The sequence below is a fragment of the Schistocerca piceifrons genome, chromosome X (assembly GCF_021461385.2).
Source record: "Schistocerca piceifrons isolate TAMUIC-IGC-003096 chromosome X, iqSchPice1.1, whole genome shotgun sequence".
Lineage (NCBI taxonomy): Eukaryota > Metazoa > Arthropoda > Insecta > Orthoptera > Acrididae > Schistocerca > Schistocerca piceifrons.
Window position 1 is genome coordinate 720,136,138 of NC_060149.1, and position 26,033 is coordinate 720,162,170.

Genomic DNA, 26,033 nt, shown 5'->3' on the forward strand with positions numbered 1-26,033 from the left:
CCACGACAATTATGTTCTCTCCTGCAGACCAAAACATGGGGAATCCTACTTCAGACACAAATTTGTACAAGTGCTCAGTTGCGTTTGGAATGTCTACCAGAGGAGTGGGCAGGGGACAGTAGTTATAATAGGCAAGATTCTGAATATACTTTCGTATGCAGAGTACAGTTGGGTGCACCCTGGAGTTGAACAGGCCACTAGTCAATCAGGATAGCAAAGACAGGTCTCATTTGGTTATAGAACACAGTCTGAAAATCATTAGAAGAGAGAGGAGAGGGAAAGATATCATGCTACATTGAGAGCTATGACCAGAGAGAGAATCTGTCTGGTGAGCACTGCTCCAGCCATGTTTCGCAGCCAACAAATGATTCTACTCCCATGCTCCCCATGTGTCATTCAGATGTAGCATAGGGGAACTGGCATTCAGTACCTCACTGAAACAAACAACTCTATGCCAATGTGATGCTTCTGCCTGGTACATAGGCCACAAGTGTTGGTGCAGAAGTACTAAAAGTGAAAATTTTGAGAAAAAAATTTAAATTGACAATAAAAAGTCCCAATATTTCCTATAATGGCATCAGCTTGCACATTTGTGATGGAAATACAGAGAGAATATCTTCAGGAATATCAAAAATTGCTTTCTCAACAATGACTGCTCTTTATATAATAGAGTTTTACGTGATCTTTTACACATTATGCAAATATGATTCACTTCTGACTTGTGAATGTTGATACAAGCATATTAACATTTATGAAACTGTATAAAAAGAATGTCCAACTCTATAGCCGAGTGGTCATTGTAGATGTCTGCTGCACAGAGGATCTGGGTTTGATTCCCAGTGCCCACCTCTATAGCCGAATGGTCAGTGCATATGTCTGCCATGCAGAGGACTCAGGTTTGATTCCCAGTACTGCCAACAATTTTTCCCAATGGGAAGACTGGAACAGGATCCTCTCAGCTTTGTCATGCCCATTGAGGAGCTATTTAATGGAGTAGTAGTGGCTTCATGTCTGCTAACTTACAGTGGCCAGGAGAGCAGTATGCTGATGGATGGTATGGTGTTCAATCGAGCACAAATGGTCTGTCTGCAGCCAGAACTTCAGAGTATATAAAAAGAGTTACCAAGATATGCCAATTGGCCATTGAGATGGTTATGAACATCCTGATGAAAATGTCGAAGTGCACTGCCATTCTATTGAAAAATGAAGTCAATAGTGTCGATGTCTACCTATAGGAAGAGCCATTGCTGCAGCATGTCATGTTAAGTAACCATTGTCGTGGTGTTTTTAACAGAGAAATGGAGAACCATATACCTTTTTTTGCGTAAAATGGTGCAAAGTAAATTACCTTTTAGTGTTTCTGTTTATGTTCTGCAAGGGAGAGAATGTTTTCTTATCCCCAAATCAATATATTACATATATTCATCTTTCCTGAACTCTGGACAGTTGCTTCATCACCAAACATTAACAGTTTCTGTAAAACACATTCTTCTAATAACCTGACCACAAAGGCTAGTGCAGTTCTTTGTCAGAGTTCCTCAGAACTTGCCTCAGTGGTCGATTGGAGGCCTGCATTACCAGACTTTTGCATTGCCAACAAAACTGGTCTCTGTGGTATACTTCTTGGCTAGCTTAGTTCATGGATTTGTGAGGGCTTTCTAATAAAAATGTGCCAATGTGCTCCATTACAGATTCAGTTAGTGACAGATGCCAACTCACTGTTTGCTTCTAAATATAGGTTTTCTTTAAACTGATTGCATGACTATCTAGAAAGGAAGCATTGTCTTCCTGGTTGGGGCATGGATTGTAGAACAAAAGATTGTGACAAGATAGACCTGAAGACATGAACTGGGAAGTGGTGCTGCAAACTCCATTGCCTAGTAGTAGCAAAGACTTGCAGAAGTGAGTATACAGAAGGGCTATGCAAGTAGAGTGAAGCTCCGCCCAGGTGTTATCAATGATGGGGCTTTGGGCATGGTGAGATCATGTGGGCTGTAGTGTTAGTGACCACTTTGAGTGCAAGTAGACCTGTAAATGAGATAACTTCAAAGATGAAGTAGCTACAGAGACATCTCAGAAAAAAATGGGTGAACAAGCTGCAACAAATGGCTCTGTGGCTGATGACCCCTGGAATCATATCCACATTTGTAGTTCTACTGTTAAAAAAGTATCGAGTTAAAAGGATTGATGACTGTGTGGTAGAAACTTCCATCTGTAATAGTTTCTGAGTGCCCTGTTCTTCACAAACTGTGTGGGATACCAGAGTGATTCCTGTTGCTACTGCCACCTAAGAAATATATATGCATCCATCAGTTGGATTGTCCATAAATGCATCACAGCAGATATTGTAAATTGTAGGGTTGTGATGGGTTTTATTGTCAGATCAATGTGTCCCATATGATGTGGTGGGCATAGTGTATGTCTGCAAATTTCTGTAGAAAAACCATCTTTTTATTTTCCCTTTCTGCTGATACCATTTTCATGGTAAGATATGTTCTACCTAAGTAATTACTGTCTGAAATTGAGAACATAATTTTGACTCAACCTGTATGTAAACTAGTGAGCAGTGACAGTTTTGTATGGGGCAGTATATATTTTTTTACTCAGATGAATCTACTTTTCAGAAGAGCAGATGGAAAAGTGAAAGTTTTTGAGGTGAGAAGCCTGAGAAATAACTTAACAATTGCCTTTCTGGTGAGTAGATTAAGAAACAAAGTAACTGAGTAATTATGTAGCTAAAATTAAATTTAGTAAGTAACCACTACAAATCATTACGGGTTGAAGTAGGTGAAATGAAAACATTATTGGAAATTGCACAGTCCAGTGAAAGGATGGTGGCATTTGTAAGTGAAATCAGTTCATAAAAGGAGAATAAACTAGTTCAGTGCATACTTCACCAATGGCTCATTGATCTAGATACTCTCTTATAGCTTCCAGCATGGTGCTGCTGCTGGTTACTAATTTACATTCTGCATCAGTTAATGTATAATCTCAGTGCATTCATGATGGCTCATATGTCTTTATGTTCATCTATTGTTCTCTTCCATGATAACAAAGGCAGCAGATATCTCAGTCTATTGATAATAGGTGTAATTGTTCTTTATTTCCAATATGGGTTTGATGATATTTTCAGATACTTGTCAGTCCTATTAACCAAAGTTTTTCTTTCCATTAAAATATGTAATTTGATCAGTTTTAGATGCTGGGAAACAACATTCATTTGTGGTTAAGGGTAGCAGAAGCCCTGAAGAAGAATTGCAAGTGTTGCGGAAAGAAGTTGAGGTATTACGAGTTTTATGTGGAAATGTACTAATTTGTCATATGTTATAGAAAGCCATTAAAATGTACCTTTCTTTGCTAGGATCACTGGACACCCCTTCCTGTACGTCATACAATTACAAAAATGCTGCTTGGACAGCGTTATTCTCTGGAGCTTTATCGTTCATTAGACAGTAAGAAGGAACTTCTAGATGAAGCCATTGCACTGGGTGATGGGAATGCGGTGCTTGCTGTAAGTATATATGCCCCCCCCCCTCCCCCCTCCACACACACACACAGAGAGAGAGAGAGAGAGAGAGAGAGAGAGAGAGAGGGATTATTTAAATGTGGCAGTCTGAATGTGCTAGATAATATACAGTATTTATATCTTAATGGACTTGAAGCAGAATGTTGATTAGTACCTGATATCCTATAATTTTTAAGACATGTTATGCCAAGAAAGGAAACTGTCATAAAAGAAGTAGTGGAGCAACTATTGTTAATACGGGGATTGCCCATAAAGTAAAGCACTGCATTGTTTTTCCTTCAACAATTCTTTATTGAACATAATGAGAATGACACACATGAAAGAATGGTATTTTATTTACACACCCTATTTTTCCACATAATCTCCATCTCATTCTATGGCCTTTCTCCAGCGCGAAACAAGGGTGTGTATGCCCCAGCACCAATCCTTGTCCTGGTGACGGAGCCAGTGCTTCACTCTGTTAATCATCTCCTCATCATCCTCGAAATGTCTTGCATGAATGGTATCCTTTAATGGCCCAAACAAGTGGAAGTTTGAGGAGGCTAGATCAGGCGTGACAGCTGTGGGCGGTCTCCCCAACTGTTGCAAATTGTGGAGCTCCACCGAACCGCCTTCTGATGATCACACCCTCCGTGCCCAGCAGCTAACTGTACTTTTGTCTACAGCAGATGCTCCATAGACTGTGCTCAAGCATTTGTGAATATTCTGTGCAGTTTCTTTCTCTGGAGTGAGAAATTCAATGACGGCACATTGCTTGTAATGTACATCACCTACAGATGCCATTTTGAAACTGTCCTGCAGCTACGCTATCTGTCGGAAGTGACGGAAACTTGGCGTGCTCACTCAGGAGACTTCGAATAACACATGCGTAATGTTTCACATTCGTTTTCGAATGAGAAAAAAAATGCGGTGTGCATTACTTTCTTGGCAACCCTCCTAAAACAGAGTGAATACTGCTGCACTAGCGTGGCCTATTTGATCATAAAGAAGTCTCAGTGAAGCAACATAGAAAGGAAATGCTCGTATTTGTGGAAGATGCAAAAAAAAAAAAAAAAAAGTAATTGAGTCAAGACTGTAGTCAGATGAATTACAAACTTTTTTGAAGTTAAAACACTGTTTTTCTATATTGTGGGGTGAATGAGATTAATGAGAGTCTCAACAAACATATGGTTTGAGATGGAAAGTCATCAGAACAATGCAGTATTATAATTTTTGCAGCATCCATATCAACATGTAATTTATACAGGATTTGTCAGGTGTTAGAAAAAAATTAAAGGAAAAATTGTATTCAGAGCAGCAATGGTGTTGAAAGCAGGATTTAGTATCTCCACCAGTGGACGTCACAATGGAGGCAGATGAGCTGGCGTGCATAGCGCAGTGGAATAGTGTAGAAACCTACCATGGAGGGCGCATATGACATGTAGTATGGGCAGACCCGCTGACAGAATTGTTCACATGCAGGTGGCAGTAAGCTGGGCATGTCAGTGCTAACACTGAGTGCGACCACCACAGAACATGTTGTACTGAGTGGTGTTACCGGCCACATGCTGTGCATGTCTCTGCAGGATTTCAGATTTTCTAGTTCACTGTAGATCGACTCGCATGATGAGTTTTCATTTCCTTATACAGGGTTCTGTTCCCAGTTATTGTCAAGCCTGTGAAGTACCCATACCAACATCGTAATGTGGCAGTGTTGTCACATCTGTGCATGTACTAAAAGGATTTATCAATTTATCCATACGTTTTGTGGGTGTTTAATATACATTGATCAGCCAGGAAATTATGACCATCTACCTAATAGCCTGTATGTCCACCTTTGGCATGGATGACAGCAGCAACATGTTGTGGCATGGAAGCAATGAGGCCTTGGTCGGTTGCTGGAGGGAGTTGGTATCATATACGCACACACAAGTCACTTAATTCCAATCAATTGCATGGAGGGGGGCAATAAGCTCTGACGGTATGTTCAATCACATCCCAGTTGTGTTTGACCTGGTTCATATCTGGCAAATTGGGGGCTAGCGCATCAATCGAAACTCACCACTGTGTTCCTCAAACCACTCCATCACACTTTGGGCTTTGCGACATGGCATATTATCTTGTTGAAAAAACCACTGCCTTCGAGAAACATGACAATCACGTAGGTATGTATGTGGTCTGCAACCAGTGTACGATACTCCTTGGCAGTCATGGTGCCTCACAGGATCTCCACCAGACCCCTGGCTGCCCTTGTGAATGTTCCCAGAGCATAATGGAGCCACCACTAGCTTGTTTCCATCGAGGTGTTAAGAAGCTGCTCCCCTGAAAGATGACGGATTCGCCTCCTACCATTGGCATGGTGAAGAAAGTATCAGGATTCATCAAACCATGCAACGCTCTGCTACTGTGCTAACGTCCAGTGCCGATGGTCAAGTGCCCATTTCAGTCATAGTTGCTGATGTCATTGTGTTAACATTGACACATGCATAGGTTGCCGGCTGTGGCGGCCCATTGTTAGAAGTGTTCGATGCATTGTGCATTCAGACAATATTGTGCTCTACCCAGTATTAAAGTCTCATGTTAGTTCCACCACAGTTCGCCACCTACCGGTCTACCCAGACTATGACATCTGATATCTGTAATGAAGGGTTACCACCCAACGCCATGACATCTGTACATGATTTCACATTGGTTTTGCCCTGTGTAGAAGACACTCACCATAGCATTCCTCAAACACCCTACAAGTCATGCAGTTTCCAAAATGCTCATGCCTACCCTCCGAGCCATCACGATCTGCCCTTGATCAAGCATCAGCATGCTCACTGATACTATGTGCATAACTAGCAGTTATTCCTCACCAGGTGATGTTGCTATCACCTGGACAAGTTTATATCAATAGTAGGTCATTAGTCATAATGTTCTGGTCTCATCTGCTTGTTTTTGTGTTGTTTATTAGACACTTTTAGAATCAAAACCTTTTTTCTGTGATTGCCCTATGATTGTTTTTCAGGTTTAGGTAATTTTCTTCCAGTTGTATGTGATAGTCACGTATTATACTGAATGCTTTGTATAGTGACTTACTACTTCCTTTTGCCCTCTGACACTTGGACTTCTTCATTTGTGTTTTCTCTTGTACTCTCTGCTTTTGTTGTCCTTCCAAATTATTTACAAGCATAGTATGCATGATCACACACCATCTCATCCCAAAAACAAACACACAGAATGGGAGGCAGCATGGAGTCATGCATATTTTACTGTAGGTGTTCATGGAAGCTTGTGTACTCAAGGACCATTGCAAGATCTTGCAGTAATTCGCGAAAGAATAAATTCTTATAGGTCATTGCTAAAATGATGAGCCTTCATTGTCAAATTCTAAGATCTGAGAAAACTGCCCCTCCTTCTGTACTTTTCCAACCCATACTTATTTCCTCCCTTAGGAAGTAACTAATGGTTCCACAAGCAAGGAATATTTATTAAACTTGTTCATGTGACTTTGGCAGAACTGGAATTTTGCCTCCTGAAGGTATTGGTCTCGCATTCCACCTCCTTGTAAGAAAGATAGTAACAGAGATAAAAGTATCAACACAGTGACATATATTGACTTTGTGGTGCCCCATTTTCAATAATCAGCTTTTATACACAAGGATCCATCTAAAAGGTGAAATTGGCAGTAAAAAGCCACCAGGGCGTAGTAACCTAGAGAGTAGTTGCTTCAGAACTTGCTGCAAAATGACCTAGTTAGGTTGGTCACAAAAAGTAGTTCCACTTTTGTCAGTCGAGTGTTTTTGTCTACATAAGAGTTTTTAATTAGGCTTTAGAGAAAGTAGCCACTCGTGGTTCACTGGACTGTGAAAGTACAACATGTGCTTCTGGCATCGATACGGTCTGTAGCTTGGCGACATGGACCTACGGTTTAGGCGCTATGTTAGTAGAAATATTTGTCTAGTGATGAATCCTCAGAAAAATAGGGAAAGCAGTTAATTTTAGAATAAATTATTCCATAAGTTTTGTCACTTGTAAGTTGCAATACCACATCAGCTAATTCGAAAATTGCTGTAGGAATGGATGGTTGCTGCCAAGTCTTGAGATCAACCACATTACCACTTAGATAATGAACAAAAATGTTATACTGATGAACCATCAGTAATAATGCTCTCTCTCACTTGCCTCATTATTGAAACATTTTGGTTACCAGTGAATTCCTGTCATTCAATTATCCAAGCAGTGTCTGCCGAATTTGTTCTTTTGTTCCTTTTTTATAACTTATACACTTTTTGTCATATTTTCATTCCTTCAACTGTCTGTACAACACTCCTTTGACTAGTGTATGTGATGTTACCTCTTGTCACATATACCGAGTGAGGTGGCGCAGTGGTTAGCACACTGGACTCGCATTCGGGAGGACGACGGTTCAATCCCGTCTCCGGCCATCCTGATTTAGGTTTTCCGTGATTTCCCTAAATCGCTTCAGGCAAATGCCAGGATGGTTCCTTTGAAAGGGCACTGCCGATTTCCTTCCCCATCCTTCCCTCACCCGAGCTTGCGCTCCGTCTCTAATGACCTCGTTGTCAATGGGACGTTAAACACTAATCTCCTCCTCCTTGTCATATAAAATTATAGGTCATCTGCAGTTGAGGAGAAAAACTAGATATAATTTCACTGTGCCACTAGAAAAAGAAATCTGATTCTTTGATATCACCATTCTGACCGGAAGTTTTCATGCCAGATCTCACTTAAATCTGATCTGGCTGACTTTGAGTATTTTAAATGGAATGTCACTAGAGCAGAGGGAGCAGTTTTTTACCATTTGTGGAATGTAAACAAAGTGCAGGAAGGAAAAAAGATTTGGAAGTTACTGAATTTATGGAACATTAATACCAGATGAGAAGGGTTTGAAACTTCTCTTCTGTGTAACAGTTGAGGGCAACTGCATAAAAATATCTCTTAGCTTTCTGTATAATTGCAAATGTGATGCAAGAATAATTTGATAAGACACTGTCAGAACTGATGAGGTGTGAGGCTGATGTGAGTGAAGGATAGGTTACATTAAACTACTAAATTCTTTTCTTTGTAAGTGATATATGTCCACTTCCACATAATCTTGGGTAAAGCAGTTTGAAGTACCTCTGGAGATGTGAATTCTAGGATGGCCAAGATGAGGACAAGTATAATGTGCCTAGCAGTGGCGATTTATGTCATATTTGGTGCCAGGTGCATTGAACAGCCAATGGCAACTTTTCTACAGTTTTGGAATGTATCTGAGGTGAAAGTAAAATGAAGATAATCTCTCTCTGATGCTAAACTGTATGCTTTCATTGGGAAAGGATGATGATTAAAATTTGTGAAGGGCTTACACTGATCAGCATGCTTTTGTATAAAATAACATGATATGCTACACACTCAGTACTTAGCTTTCAGGGTACAGTGGTGGAGTGACTACACTGTTGTGAACTAATTTATTGGCAGATTAAACCTATACTGTAATGTTTAGTGCTGCAATAATTTTAGTTAAAATATCACTAAATGTCAATAGTCACACCTAAAATTTCTTGGAATTTAATCTATGCCATTAACAGGATTATGAAACTAATATTTTAATATTGTTATTACAGGTTGTTCTTTTTCTTGTTCGCACCCTGAAGAAATCACTCTTCTACAGCATACTTGCAACTCGTCCAGCAGCCGTTTCCCAATACGTGCAATACCTTACAACTCGTATGGAGGTCCAGGAACTTACTGATTTACTAACGTAAGTGTTACAAGTATAATTTAGTACTGATTCCGCTCAACAGATTTGCTTGTTATACACCTTTTGCACTAGAGTGTAAATTTCCATTTTGACCTTGAGATAGGTATACATACTCTACATGGCAATTATTTACTTCTAACATTGTGGGTGTGAATTGCACAGGTCGTCCTAAATTCTCTCTTGTTGTTAGCCACAAACACCACTAGGAAAAAAACAAAAATGTATTGGCATGTAATAAGAATTTTTAGATCCCTGAAGGGCCAGTGAACATATTGAATTTTGGGTATTATGAAATATAAGGGACAGTCGAGTGAATATGAGACAGATGGAAAAAAAGTAAGTAAACTGTTCATTTTTTCAAAAGTAATGATCATAACTGTTAATACATTTATCCCACTGTGAGCAAGATGGTCAATGCCTCCATGGAAAAAAGTTTGTGGTTTCCTGCAGAACCATAATTGTGCTTAGGTGTGAACTCTTCATCCAGAGTAAATCTATGGCTACAAACGTCTTTCTTCAGAGCTGCAAAAATATGGAAATCGCATGCTCTAGATCAGGACTGTATGGATGTTGTGTAAGGGTTTCCCGGCAAAACTTCTGCAGCGAAGTCGAAACAACCTTGGCATCATGTGGGCCCAAACCAAAGTTCACTCCACATCATATTCAAACTTCTGCTGTGATAAACAGAATCCACTGTAGTATTATCTTAGCCAAAGCAGTAGCACATTTGCATGCACTACACAGATCACATCATGACTTATTCAGACCGACCCTGGGCCGACTTGTATGCTCGATTCTGGTGTGGTTCCATCTAAGGCTGCTCTTGATGTCTAGCACTATCTGATAGTGGCACCTCTGTGGTCAACAGTAATGTTGTGCCAGCTACTTGGTTTCTGCAGCAACATTGGATAGTGCCACTATGTGGACCACACAAAGTCATATTGAGACAATTGCTATCATATTGAGATAATTGCTGTCATCAATAGGAAGTTAAGTGGACTTCCCATCATAAACATACTGAATTTACAGTTATTACCAAATGTATGAGGTGTGTCCAGAAAGCATTGCAATTTTTTAACCAACAAATTAACTATAGGTATTGTCACAAACATTTGATATTCTTTGAAGTGGTTTCCTTGGTCATCTACACGCTTTTTCCAACAGCTCTGTCATGCATTGTACACATCCTGGAAGGTTTCAATGGGGATCCCACCAAGGGCCCTCATCATGGTATCTTGGACAACTTCAGTCAGCCCAAAATGGATGCCTTTCCGGGCGGTTCGATTCTCAGGAAAAGAAATATCCGAGTCAGCCTTGGATTTTGCTGTGTACCTGCATACATTTTAAAAATATCTTTGGGAAATATTTCAGTCACAATCACACATTATTTATTGTCCAATATCTCTGTGTATATCATTTAAAATGTAATGTATTCTTCTTTCTTTCAGAATGCTGGGGCAAAACAGAGAAGCAGCAGTAAGTGCAGATAAGTGTATGATTAACTATCTATCAATTTTTTTTTATCATTAGTTATGTACTACTAAATCATTAAAGATTACTTGTAATAAAATACAGTTTTGGATTAACGTAGTATAAGATGTGTTGTCTTTATTCATAATGTATTGGTTGAAAGATTTGTTTCGTAGTGCACAGTTCATTAAAATATAACAAAATGCATTGTGATGGATGCTTAAAAGTCAGTGAGCCCAATTATTGACACCAAAGCAAAATATTTAGATAATATTTTCAGTATTAAACTTACGTATAGTAGCTTATAAGCACTAGATTTTTCTTGCATGTCCGTTACAGAAGTTCTTTTAAAGGTGTTATGTGGCCTTTCTTAACTTCTGTATCCATCCATTCAGTTCCACAACAGTGCTGATTTGGGGATTCTTCCATCTAAGGCTGTGTATGCCACTTCTTCACAGTAGCCTACACCATCATTTGAAATGTGGTCATGGTAGCCGATCTTCAGAATTCACCTCAAGCATCATTGGTGAAAAACTTTGGGCTTGTGTGCCGATTTTACTGACATTTTTCAGGTCTCACATGTGTTTATAGCCATAGATAGGATGTTAGAGGAATGCAGCTGAAGCTTTGTGGACATACTTATAGAGTCTTAATTGCCATATGGAGTGCATTCATTGGAAGGCTGCAAAAGCTTTTCCAATTCTGCTGGTGTTGGCTGCATCTACATCCCTGATGTTACAGATAACACTGCCAAGATATTGAAATTGCTCAACTTCTTGTAGTATCTTCTGTTGCACTATGATTTGAATAGATACATTTCTACTTTCTGTGCACATTGTTTTTGTTTTATCACCATTTATTTTAAGCCCTACAGAACTGACCATTCCATCCAGCTTGGAAGTCATTAGTTGTAAACATTTTGATGTTTCTGCCAGAAAAACACTGTTATCAGCAAAGTTCAGATTAGTAAAGTAAGCCTAGACTGCTCACACACACACACACACACACACACACACACACACACAGGGTGTTACAAAAAGGTACGGCCGAACTTCCAGGAAACATTCCTCACACACAAAGAAAGAAAATATGTTATGTGGACATGTTTCCGGAAATGCTTACTTACCATGTTAGATCTCATTTTATTACTTCTCTTCAAATCACATTAATCATGGAATGGAAACACACAGCAACAGAACGTACCAGCGTGACTTCAAACACTTTGTTACAGGAAATGTTCAAAATGTCCTCCGTTAGTGAGGATACATGCATCCACCCTCCATCGCATGGAATTCCTGATGTGCTGATGCAGCCCTGGAGAATGGCGTATTGTATCACAGCCGTCCACAATATAAGCACGAAGAGTCTCTACATTTGGTACCGAGGTTGCGTAGACAAGAGCTTTCAAATGCCCTGTAAATGACAGTCAAGAGGGTTGAGGTCAGGAGCGCGTGGAGGTCATGGAATTGGTCCACCTCTACCAATCCATTGATCACCGAATCTGTTGTTGAGAAGCGTACCAACACTTCGACTGAAATGTTCAGGAGCTCCATCGTGCATGAACCACATGTTGTGTTGTACTTGTAAAGGCACATGTTCTAGCAGTACAGGTAGAGTATCCCGTATGAAATCATGATAACGTGCTCCATTGAGCGTAGGTGGAAGAACATAGGGCCCAATCAAGACATCACCAACAATGCCTGCTTAAACATTCACAGAAAATCTGTGTTGATGACGTGATTGCACAATTGCATGCGGATTCTCGTCAGCCCACACATGTTGATTGTGAAAATTTACAATTTGATCATGTTGGAATGAGCCTCATCCATAAAGAGAACATTTGCACTGAAATGAGGATTGACACATTGTTGGATGAACCATTCGCAGAAGTGTACCCGTGGAGGCCAATCAGCTGCTGATAGTGCCTGCACAGGCTGTACATGGTACGGAAACAACTGGTTCTCCCATAGCACTCTCCATACAGTGACGTGGTCAACGTTACCTTGTACAGCAGCAACTTCTCTGACGCTGACATTTGGGTTATCATCAACTGCACGAAGAATTGCCTCGTCCATTGCAGGTGTCCTCGTCGTTCTAGGTCTTCCCCAGTTGCGAGTCATAGTCTGGAATGTTCCGTGCTCCCTAAGATGCCGATCAATTGCTTCGAACGTCTTCCTGTCGGGACACCTTCGTTCTGGAAATCTGTCTCGATACAAACGTACCGCGCCACGGCTATTGCCCCGTGCTAATCCATATATCAAATGGGCATCTGCCAACTCAGCATTTGTAAACACTGCACTGACTGCAAAACCACGTTCGTGATGAACACTAACCTGTTGATGCTACGTACTGATGTGCTTGATGCTAGTACTGTAGAGCAATGAGTGGCATGTCAACACAAGCACCGAAGTCAACATTACCTTCCTTCAATTGGGCCAACTGGCGGTGAATCAGGGAAGTACAGTACATATGGATGATACTAAAATGAGCTCTAACATGGAAATTAAGCGTTTCTGGACACATGTCCACATAACATCTTTTCTTTATTTGTGTGTGAGGAATGTTTCCTGAAAGTTTGGCCATACCTTTTTGTAACACCCTGTATATTAAATCAACGAAGTTTCTGTGCATTGATCTATTATATTCTGCAGAACAAATATTTGTTAGGAGAAGGACCTTCAACTTCTAAAGCCAGCCTGTTCTTCTTGTAGCCAAGAATCTGCTGCTTTTCGGAGGAGCTTATGGTTGCTCAATGCTGAGGATAGCATGCTGTTGCTTTTCACATCCTTTTTAGAAGAACAAGGCAAATGACTTTGCCTGGCACCAAGAGAAGTTGATACCTCTCCAGGTTGTAGATTCAACTATACTTCCTTTTTTCCGTAGTTAAACAATGATGCCACACCTCCAGTCTTCTAAAACTTATCTTGTTTGCCAACATTGTATTGCACAGTTTACTTAGGTGGTGAAATTAATCTGGATCTTCATATTTCAGAATTTCAGCTGAGATTTCATTCAAACCAGCTGCTTTTTTTTTATTTTTGAGTGTTGTCGTTGTCATATACAGTTCTACTTCTGTGTTATCACATCATTTTTCATTAGCTCTTGCTTTTTTTGGCTCATTTTTTAAGTTTTAAGCATTAAGTGGGTTTGGTTGGTTTAAGGTCTCTTTGAAGTACTCAACCCATCAGGCAGCTTGTTCGTCTTTTGTGTTCAGGAGTTTGCCATTTTTTATCTTTTATAGGTTTGTTTGAAAAACTGTGGGCTCCAGTAAGTTATCAACCAATAAAGTATAATATCCTGGTGTCATTTTGTGCCTCTCTGGTTTCCATTCAAACCATTTGTTTTTGTTGGCTCTATGACTGCTTTTGACTCAGCAGTCTAATTTGCCATATTTTCATCTAACTATTTGAAGTTCTTCTTGAACTTTAGCTTGTTCACACAAGCCAAGTTTGGTCTTGGATCCATTGCTATTTTCGTGTTATTCTCAGTCATCCAACTGTCTGCTCAGAACATGTGCTCACAGAATCCTTGAATTTAAACCATTGCATTTCGACATTTTAAGATAGATCTTGAAGTGCCTGGAGTTAATTTTTAAGGCTGATTACAAATATGTTTTCTGCTTCCTTGTCTTTTGGCTGTGCTGCATCAAACATTCGCTTAGGTTGTTGGTGTTGCTGTAATTTGAACTTCAGTTTCAAGTCCTTTCAGACTGAGAAGTGGTCTGACCCAACATCCGCAGCATGAGGTTCATGTATCTTGTGAAGAAGATTTCCATCAGCTATTTGTACAAACAAAATCAATTTCATGTGAAGTATTTCTATCAGACAAATGTCAAGTCTTCTTATATATGTTGAAACAAACTATTGCCTGCACAGAGCCAATGAAGGATACAGAATAATCTGAAATGTTCACCAGTATCATGCCTTGAGCTATCACAAAGAGTCCAACAACATGCTGAAAGCCATTACAGTCATTATTGCTAAGTAATGCATTCACATCAACCATCAGATCATGACTCGGTATTTCATCAAATACATCGTACACCTGCCCATAAAAAGCATCCTTTTCTTAATAGTTTGAATCTTTCATTGGTGCACAGTCTTGCACAATAATTGTCTGGGTGTAAGTAGAATGAAAGCGTCCAGTGATGACTGTATCATTAACTGGTTTCCATCCAATCAGAACCTTAGCCAATTTATGGCTAAGTATTAGTCCAACACCATGCCCTGAGTAAAGGACTGTTTACCATAACTGACTGTTTGATCATTGCCTGTTTGATGAACTTCACAAAGGCCTATTATTCTAGTTTATACAGATCAAATTTGTGGAGTAATTGTGAAAACCAGCCTGTGTAAGGATAGCACATTCCAAGTTCCAATCCAGGTGATATTTTTTGCAGTAAACAGTGAATTCCATTTCATTGGTGGCTGGATACCTAGTCGCATCTTTCTTGGATTATTCAAGTAACTATCAGGTCCATGCCAATATTTAGATTCACGTGGAGGTTCATAACTGTCAGGTTTAGCAATAAAAATTTTTTCAGGCTCAGGTTGCTAACCCAATGCCCAACCCTCCTCTTTCCTCATCAGGGCTTAGGGTGGGCAATGGTGGGGCTAATTCATAAGTGGCAAGAATTTTTAATATATTTTTTAGATATAAGCAAGGAAACTAACTTAACCAGTTCAACAGAAACAGACAGGCACCAAGTTTAAAATAAGATTTCCATTAAAAAATGATAAACTGTGAATTTTATCCACAACTCTACTCCATAATTCTTGGGACAAAGAATAAAGTACTCAGTATGACAGTGAAAGATCTTTTTAGACTGTAAATTCACTTATTTCCTGATGTAATCCCCATATATGTCAACACAATCCATCCATTTTTTATAGTAATTAGAGTCCATTCCTAAAGTGGGACTCCAGAAAATCTGTCAAAGATCAATTTTCACTTGCTGTAGATATTTCAGTAGATTTAAAATGTTTTTCAGTCACATATTTTTTTTTATTTATTGATTTTTTTTTTAGACATGAAATCAGATAGAAGTAATTGGGTGACAAATTGTATTTCAAATCCAAATTTTTCCTTACCAAAACTCCTTTGTGGGTAGGTGCATTGTCTTTATGAAAGATGAACATCGTCCCCAGTAGCAGCTCAGGACTCTTATCCCTTATTTCTACATGAACTTGATCCAGGAAGTTTATGTGATATTCTCCTGTTATTATTGTTACTTTCACAAGTTAATCATATAACAAAGCAACAAATCCTTTATGCTAGAATCATTTCAGGGAATAACATCGATTTTGCCTTTTTTAGTCAAGGGCCTTTTTTTTTCTTGTGAAGTGATGGATCAATTTCTCATCTAGAGTTACAAATCCACACAGAAAGTTTTGAGGATCATTTTTAAAACATCCCAAAAATGGCTGCAAAATTGATTTTCACATTTGCTTTTGGTAAGTATTCAACAAATTTGCCACACATCCTACAAAAATCTTTGTATAGTTATTTTTTTGTGTAAAATGTACCACAGTATATCTGCTAGTGTCCATACAACTTTTCACACCAATCATTCAGTTCCATATTGTGCACTTCCCCAATGTTGTCATCTGTGGTCAGGTTTTGAGATACCCTCGATTTGATTTGATTTTTATTTGGTCCTGTTAAATTACATTCTGTAATGCAGGGCACATCAAAGATTACAGTATTACATGGTGAAAAAGAGGGGTAGGAAAAGAAGGGAAGCATATATGGTAAATTTTCCTTCTGGGTATTAGTTATCATTATCTACACTACAGTTGTTTGAATTGAGATTCTGCCTTACTTGTTGGCACATATATTACTCCAAACAATACACTTATGAGGGCACATGATTTCATTTGCAATGTTTCTGTCACTGCATCTACATACATAGGGTACAATATTACAATATAATTCATAATATGATTCATCTCTTACAAAATATATAGCTCTAGAAATTCATTTAAATTTTGAAAAGTATGGTTTACAAGGAATTGTTTCAGTTTCCTTTTGAATACATGAGGGTGTCTTTTTTATGTTCAGTGAGAGTTTATTGTAAACCTATATTCCTCACTGGATAAATCCTCATCGTTCTGGGTTGAGGGATTGAGTCTTTGTGAAGGTTTCACATGATTGCGAATGTCACAGGTAGTTTGGAATAGTTTATTGTTCTTGATGACAAATATCATGCATGAGAAAATATACTGGCTTGTGAGTGTCAGTATTCCAAGGGTCTTGAATAGATGCCTACAGGATGTCCGATTTGTTACTCCACAAATCAACCTTACAGCTTGTTTTTGTATTTGAAAAGCTTTTTCCGCTTTTGCAACATTTCCCCAGAGTATTATGCCATGAAAAACCAGAGAGTGGAAATATGCAATATTGTTATTAATATGGGAACATAAGAGCAACATAAGTCTTAGTGGTGAGTATGCTGACCTTAATTTCTCGAGCAGGTGATTAATATTTTCATTAATTAATTATCAATTTGTATGCCTAGAAATTTTGTATGTGGAGGTTCATTATTGTTCTGCCCATCAATATCTATTTCAAGAGCTTGTAACTAATTATTTCCTGTCTGAAACTGCAATTGATTTGTTTTTGAAAGGTTTAATGATAAGACTATTTGTTGCAAACAATTTGCATACTTTGTGGTTATTGTTTCATTTGTATTCTGCATTGGCGATTTCACCCACTTGATCCAGATAGTTGTATTATCAGCAAACATTACTATATTTGCCTTGTTATTTACTAACGCTGGTAGTGTATAAATGTACACTAAGAGGATCACTGGTCGAAGGATCAAGCCCTGGTGAACACAGTACTTAGCAGTTTTCCACTCTGATTTTGTTGTTTCGCCAGTGCCTGTTAGGGCAACTCTTTGTTTCCTCATAAGTAGGTAAAATTGCAGTCAAACTACTGGCTTGCCTTTGCCATAGTATAGGAGTTTTTGTATTAGTGCATTATATTATATACATCCAAAACCTTTACTGAAGTCACGGAAAATTCCCTCAGGATATCTTCTACAATTCAGTTCATCGAAAATTTCTTTTGCTGGACTGAATATTGTTGTCTATGCTGATAGCATTGTATAAAAGCCAAACTGTGGAGTTGTCAGCAAGCTGTTGTGTGTAAGGTGTACATATAGCCTGTTGTACACTAATCTCTCAAATATTTTTTGAAGGACTTGCAGCAGAGAGATAGTCCAATAGATATTGCCTGTCTGACACTGCTTTTGTGTATTGGCATCACCATAGCATGTTTTAATCCATAAGGAAATACTCCTGTTTTCATAGACTGGTTACTTAAATAGCACAATATGTTGGTGATTAAATAATCATCAGAGAAACTTCCTGGCAGATTAAAACTGTGTGCCCGACCGAGACTCGAACTCGGGACCTTTGCCTTTTGCGGGCAAGTGCTCTACCATCTGAGCTACCGAAGCACGACTCACACCCGGCCCTCACAGCTTTACTTCTGCCAGTATTTCGTCTCCTACCTCCCAAACTTTACAGAAGCTCTGTAAAGTTTGGAAGGTAGGAGGCGAGATACTGGCAGAAGTAAAGCTGTGAGGGCTGGGCGTGAGTCGTGCTTCAGTAGCTCAGATGGTAGAGCACTTGCCCGCGAAAGGCAAAGGTCCCGAGTTCGAGTCTCGGTCGGGCACACAGTTTTAATCTGCCAGGAAGTTTCATATCAGCGCACACTCCACTGCAGAGTGAAAATCTCATTCTGGAATCATCAGAGAGCTGGCACTTTTTAGGGATTTTATGATTTTTATAATTTTATTATGTGTTGTGGATTACAAGTGCAGTGTCATTATTGCTGTATGTTGAGTAAGACTGAGTACCTGTTTGTTTTAATTTTTTGTCCTAGTTCGTTCCAGATTTTATGATTTTCCTTATGGTTTTTATTTTACAGTTTTATCTGTAAATTTGTTGTGTAGAGTACTTGGTTTTTGTCTTGCTGATTACACAGTCTGATTACATCATCTCTTACAGTGTATTTTCACTGATTTGTTTGAACTATCACTCTGTTGTAGGTGAGGTTTCGTTTTTCTGGGTCTTGATGTTCTAATCTCTGCTGTTATCCTGTCTTTTGGCCTACTTACATTTGATTTAATTTTGATTTGTCTTTGGGTGAAGTTGACTTAAAAGTGTTTGAGGTTTCTAAACATACTGGTGAGTTCATTGTTTATTATTCGAACGGAGCTTATGTGGGTTTGTTCATTAACTGTTTTCATGTTTGTGAGTTTTAGCATTACCACCTGACCACCATGATATGCTAGGAAATTTATTAGGTTGGTACTTAAGGTTGTAGCATTTTTCCAGATGCAACAAACACACTTAACAGAGACTTTAAGTCATCAATAATATATCCTCCATCACTATTTACAACAGTTTGAGAAAGTGACTGAAGAAAAGAACACTGAATACCAAAAGACACTACAGGCGAACTGCACAAGAAGCTTGTTGGAAGATTATCGAGAGAAAAGGAGGATCAAAAAGGTGACACATCGCCAAAAGGAAAGGGAATGGACTAAGGCTGAAATAGAATGTATGAAATTATCCAAGAAGAAGAATGAAACAAGGAAGTTCTTTATAAAAGTAAACAATGCTAGAAGACAATTTGCTCCAATAACCAGCTTGCATAGAGATGAAGAAGGAAACATAATAAGTGAGAGTAAACAGACTCTGGAAAGATGGCGAAGATACTTTAATGACCTGCTGAATCGAGAAATAGAGGATATCTCTAATGATTGCAAGCAAGGATTGGATGATGAACAGCCACTGGATGGCCTAGGGTTAGAGGACATTAAAAAAGCTTTAAGGAAACTGAAGAATAACAAAGCCCACGGCACTGACAGCATTCCTGCAGAATTGCTAAAATGTGGAGGAGCAACATTAGAGTAGTCTCTGTTTGAACTTATCACTCTCATATGGGAACAGGAAAGGATATCAGATGAATGGAATGAAGGAATATTATGTCCCATAATCAAAAAGGGTGACCGAATGGAGTGTAGGAACTACTGTGGAATCACTCTCTTGAACCTGGGGTACAAGGTGCTATCTAATATTATTTTTGATCGGCTACTCCCACAGGTGGTAAAGAAATTGGAATATACCACAGCGAACTTCAACGCCAAATTTAGGAGAAAACTTTGAATATAGAATTGGGACACATCACCTCTTTATTGACTTTAAGGTTGTGTACGACAGCATCAATAAAAACCCGTTGTTTCGTGCCTTACAGGAGACAGGGATGCATGAAAAGCTCCTGAGAATGGTTAAAATGATTATGTCTGATGTAAGAAGGTGCATTTGAGTTCGAAGAAATTACTCAGACCCCCTAGAAATAAAAAATGGGCTATGTCAAGGAGATGCATTAGCATGATTATTATTTAATGTAGCACTCAAGAAGGTGATTAGGGAAGCAGGCCTACAGACCAGGAGCACCACTTCTACAAGTCAGTGCAGATTTTAGCATATGCAGATGACGTAGACATCATAGCACAGACAGTACCAGCACTGAAAAAAGTTTTTACAGCCTTAAGTCAAGCAAGTAACAAAAGGGGTCTTATGATAAGTGAAGATAAAACTAAATACATGGCCTGTGGGAAAGCATATCAACCCAATATGCTGTCAACTTTCAGTGTGAATGGATACACATTTGAAAGAGTTGATAGCTTCAAGTATCTTGGTTCCACTGTCACTTGCTTTAATGACATCTCAACTGAAATTAAGATTAGGCTGATATCAGCAAGTAAGACATATTTCACCTTAAGTAATTTATTCCGGTCAAGACTCAGTCACCCAACAAAATTCACTATTTATAAAACCCTTGTTAGACCAGTTCTCACATATGTTAGCGAAACATGGCCCTTGACGGAAATCGATACAAGACTGCTTGACGGATTTGAGAGGAAAGTTTTGAGGAGAATAATTGGTCCTGTGTATGACAGAGTACAATGGAGGAAAAGGTACAATACAGAATTGTACACTACGTATGCCAATGCTCCTATAACAAAAATCATACGAGCAAGAAGGATAAGATGGGCAACAGTGGGCCCTCTGGGCCACCAGAATACATCTGCCCCCTTGGTGATAGTGGGCAAATCTTCCTCCATTGCTCCCAAAGCACCTACTTCAGGAGCAAGGCCCCATCAAATGCAGGGAACATCGCTCGCCTCCACCATGCCGGAGAAGCAACAGCCTCCTCCGGCTCCTCTCATGCAGAAGGGGTCGCTTGGGACCCTCTCTCCCAAGGTCTTTACTAATGCCATGGCGGACACTCACCAGTGGCTAAGGGAGCCAAAAGCTAATGGACAGAGAGCCTCACGGTCTTCCTCCGTGCCTGAAGCCGCTTCGGAGAAGTCTCCTCAGCAAGCCCCTAAAGAAAAGCGAGAGAGCAAGCTAACAAAGAAGTGTGCTAAGGGGGACCCTCTGGTGGCCCCAACACCACCACTCCGTACCAATTCTGCATCTGAGGATAAGGTGGAGAGCTTAGCATCCCCTGAGGACCTGGATCTCACCGATGAATCATCCACTATAGGAATGGATACAAATACTCAATTGGTGGCAGCAGGTGACCCTGAGGCATAACCTGCCTCCTTCCACGCTTCATGCCTTCCCAGCCTCATGTAAACATCACCCTCCAGTGGAATTGCTGCGGTTTTTTCCATCACCTGGCTGAGCTACAGCAACTCTTAAGCTTTACACCTGCTTTCTGCATTGCGCTCCAGGGAACGTGGTTCCCGGTAATGCGGACCCCTGCCCTCCGTGGCTATAGGGGATATTACAAGAACCTTGGTGACTGTAATAGAGTGTCAAGTGGAGTTTGTGTCTATGTCCTGAGCTCAGTATGCAGTGAACCTGTGCCCCTTCAAACCTCTCTTGAAGCAGTGGCTGTCAGGATAAGAACGACGCAGGAAATAACTGTCTGTAACGTATATCTTCCTCCAGATGGTGCAGTACACCTTTGTGGGGTGCCACCGTGCTTACTGGCTGAGGCAGAGATGTCGAAACTTTACTGTCTCAGTTAGACCTCTGCCTCTTAAATACTGGTGCCACCATACGTTTCAGTATGGCTCACAGCACTTACTCAGCCATTGATTTATCCCTCTGCAGCCCAAGACTTCTCCCATCTGTCCACTGGAGAACACATGATGACCTGTGTGTTAGTGACCATTTCCCCATCTTCCTGTCACTCCCCCGGCATCGTGCTTATGGACGCCTTCCCAGATGGGCTTTCAACAAGGCAGACTGGGAAGCCTTCATCTCTGCTGTCACTGTTGAATCTCCCCCACATGGTGCCATTGATGTTGTGGTTGAGCAGGTCACTACAACGGTCATTTCTGCGGCGAAAAACACGATCCCTCGTTCTTTTGGATGCCCCCAGCGAAAGTCAGTACCTTGGTGATTGCCAGAAGTCGCTGAGGCAATTAAAGAGCATTGGCGAGCTCTACAGCAGCATAAGTGGCACGCTTCCCTAGAGCACCTAATAGCCTTTAAATGGCACCATGCCCGCGTTTGCCACCTTATAAAAAGACGGAAACAGGAGTGTTGAGATAGGTATGTATCAACCATTGGGTGCCATATGTCACCTTCCACAGTTTGGATGAAGATCAGATCGCAGAAGAGCTTCTGTGAAGTTTGGAAAGTAGGAGACGAAGTCCTGGCGGAAATAAAGCTGTGAGGACGGGGCGTGAGTCGTGCTTGGGTAGCTCAGATGGTAGAGCACTTGCCCGCGAAATGCAAAGGTCCCAAGTTCGAGTCTCATTCCGGCACACAGTTTTAATCTGCCAGGAAGTTTCATATCAGCGCACACTCCGCTGCAGAGTGAAAATCTCATTCTGAAGATCAGACGTGTTTTTGAGTACCAGACCCCAACAGGTGTCCCTGGCATTACCATTGATGGCGTATTATCTACCAACGCAAACGAGATTGCTGCATACTTTTCTGAGCACTATGCTTGAGCCTGTGCATCGGAGAATTACGCCCTGACCTTTCGCACTCTCAAACGGCGGATGGAAGGGAAAGTCGTCTCATTCACTACATGCCACAGTGAACCCTATAATGCCCCATTTACAGAGTGGGAGCTCCTCAATGTCCTTGGACATTGCCCCAATACAGCTTGTGGGCCAGATCAGATCCACAGTCAGATGATTAAACATCTCTTGTCTGACTACAAGCGACATCTTGTCATCTTCAACTGGATCTGGTGCGATGACATCTATTCATCGCAATGGCAAGAGAACACCATCATACCAGTGCTCAAACCTACTAAAAACCTGCTTGATGTGAATAGCTATCGGCCCATCAGCCTCACCAACGTTCTTTGTAAGCTGCTAGAGTGTATGGTGTGTTGGCAGTTGGGTTGGGTCCTGGAGTCATGTGGCCTCCTGGCTCCATGCCAGGGCGGTTTCAGCCAGGGTTTCTCTACCACTGATAATCTTGTGTCCCTTGAGTCTGCCATCTGAACAGCCTTTTCCCAGCGGCAACACCTCGTTGCTGTCTTTTTTTTTATTTACGGAAAGCTTACGACACAACCTGGCGACATCATATCCTTGCCACATTGTATGAGTGGGGTCTCTGGGGTCTGCTCCTGATTTTTATCCAAAATTTCATGTCTGTCACTCCGTACTTTCTGTGTTCAGATTGGTGCCTCCCGTAGTTCCCCCCATATCCAGGAGAATGGAGTCCCAGAGGGCTCTGTATTGAGTGTATCTCTAGTTGTAGTGGCCATTAACAGCCTAGCAGCAGCTGTAGGGCCATCTGTCTCACCTTCTCTGTTTGCAGATAGATGACTTCTGCATTTCATACTGCTGCTCCAGTACTGGTGTTGATGAGTCACACCTATAGGGAGCCATCCCCAAGGCGCAGTCATGGGCTCTAGCCCATGGCTTCCAGTTTTCAGCCACAAAGTCGTACCGTGTGTCCGGAACCAGAACTTTACCTTAATGATGATCCACTTACTGTAGTGGAGAAATATCGATTCTTAGGACTGGTTTTCGACGCCCGATTTACTTGGCTTCCTCACCTTCGTCAGCTTAAGCATAAATGCTGGAAGCACCTCAATGCCCTCTGCTGCCTGAGCAACACTAACTGGGGTGCAGATGACTCCACGCTGCTGCGGCTCTATAGAACCCTTGTTCAATCCCGCCTTGACTATGGGTTTACGGTTCAGCGGTGCCTGTAACGTTGCGTGTACACGACCCAGTGCACCACTGTGGTGTTTGACTAGCTACAGGAGCTTTTAGGACGAGTCCAGTGACCAGTGTCCTGGTAGAGGCTGGTGACCCTCCATTGAAGATTAAGTGTGCACAGCCACTTGCCATTATGTCGCACATGTTCGTAGTTCTCCTGTGCATCCGAATTACCGTCTCCTTTTCCCACCCACAGCGTTTCATCTCCCGCATCGGTGGCCCAGGTCAGGGCTTACAATTGCCATTCGCGTCGGATCCCTTCTATCCGAACTGGAGTCCTTGCCTTTACCACCTATAATAGAGGTCCATTTACATACACCTCCATGGTGTACACCTAGACCGTGGCTCCGCCTGGGCATTTCACATGGCCCTAAGGACTCAGTTAACCCCGTGGCTCTCCACTGTCACTTCCTCTTGATTCTTGACGTGTACCGAGGCCATGAAGTGGTTTACATCGACGGCTCAATGGCTGATGGTCACGTTGGCTTCGTGTATGCGGGGGGACCCAAAAGAAACAGGATTGTTGTCATAAAAATTTTATTGATGAACCTTTTTACAAAATTACTTCAGTCACCTTCAAAATACTCTCCATTACGTGCGATGCACTTGTCAAGTCTCTTTTACAACTGTTGGAACCACGTTTGCAACTCTTCAAGTTTGATATTGTCCAGTGCCCTTTGAGAAGCTGTTTTTACCACCTCCACATCGTCATAACACTCCCCTTTTAGCGTTTTTTTCATTCGTGGAAATAGGAAAAAGTCGCACGGGGCTAGGTCCTGCGAATACGGAGCGTGGGGAACGACAGACCACCTCTGAGATGCCAAATAGTGGGTCACTCATAAGGCTGTGTGTGCTGGAGCGTTGTCGTGATGCAGAAACCAGTCACCTGATCGCCAAAGTTCCGGGCGTTTCCTCCTCACATCCTCTCGCAGACACTTTGAAATATCCAAATAAAGTGCTGGTTAACAGAGTGGCCAGAGGGTACGAATTCCCGATGCACAATTCCACGAACATCAAAAAAGACAATTCACATTTGACCTCACTTGCCTTGCTTTTTTTGGTCTGGGAGAGTTGGGAGTCCTCCACTGGCTTGATGCTTGCTTAGTTTCTGGGTCATACCCGTAACACCAACTCTCATCCCCTGTAATGACTTTGTTCAAGAAGTTTGGATCATGTGCAATCTCTGTTTTCAAGTCCTGACACACATTCATACGGATGGTTTTTTGCTGCTGTGTGAGAAGGCACGGAACAAATTTAGCAGCAACACGTCTTATGTGCAAATCCTCACTCAAAATCCGCTGGCATGAGCTCCAACAGATTCCTCTCTGCTGAAATTTGGTCGATAGTTTGGCGACGATCCTTGTTGATCTTTTGGCAGACCTTTTCAATGTTCTCCTCATTTTGCGATGTTGAAGGGTGTCCAGAACGAGCTTGGTCTTCAACACACATCTCACCACGTATAAAGTGCCCAAACCACTCGTAAACCTGTGTGCGGCTCATAGCTTCCTGAAGCATTTGGTGTGTCTCCGTAGCAGTTTTTTTAAGCAGGAAACAAAATTTCACACACACTCTTCGTTCTTTTAAAGTTGCCATAACGACTTCGCAGAGGTAACCTGCCAACAGTCAGAGAAACACAATACCACACTTGCACGTTCAGCTCTACACTGACGCCGTCTGCACAGCTGTTTCATGAAGGTCTCTACTAACACCATCTAGCATCAGAACCCTGCACTATGTATATGAGTGGCAGCGTCCGGTTTCTTTTGGGTCCCCTCTCGTATGTCCATGGAGGACATACTGAACTGCATTCCTTGCTCGATGGCTGCAGTGTTTTCACTGCAGAGCTGGTGGTTATATCTTGTGCTCTTGAGCACATCTGTTCATGCTCTGGGGAGTTGTTTCTTCTGTGTACTGACTCCTTGAGCAGCCTACAAGCTATCGACCAGTGCTACCCTCATCGTCCTTTGGTAGCAACCATCCACGAGTCCATCTATGCCCTGGAACGGTCCAGTCATTCAGTGGTGAGATCGGCATCTCTGAAACTGACCCGAATTCAGTATTACTCCATAAGGTCTTCGGCTTTGGGAGAC

General features: G+C 41.1%; 1 protein-coding gene across 2 annotated transcripts in view; it reads left to right on the forward strand.

Moving 5' to 3' along the window:
- LOC124721508 (spermatogenesis-defective protein 39 homolog) overlaps positions 1 to 26,033 on the forward strand; it is a 116,173-nt gene that overhangs the window by 37,029 nt on the left and 53,111 nt on the right. For both annotated transcript variants that reach the window (XM_047246524.1, XM_047246525.1), the window contains 4 exons: positions 3,194 to 3,282; positions 3,362 to 3,511; positions 9,118 to 9,254; positions 10,703 to 10,730. In XM_047246524.1, coding sequence (XP_047102480.1) covers positions 3,194 to 3,282; positions 3,362 to 3,511; positions 9,118 to 9,254; positions 10,703 to 10,730 — 404 coding nt within the window. The remainder of the gene's footprint in view (positions 1 to 3,193; positions 3,283 to 3,361; positions 3,512 to 9,117; positions 9,255 to 10,702; positions 10,731 to 26,033) is intronic.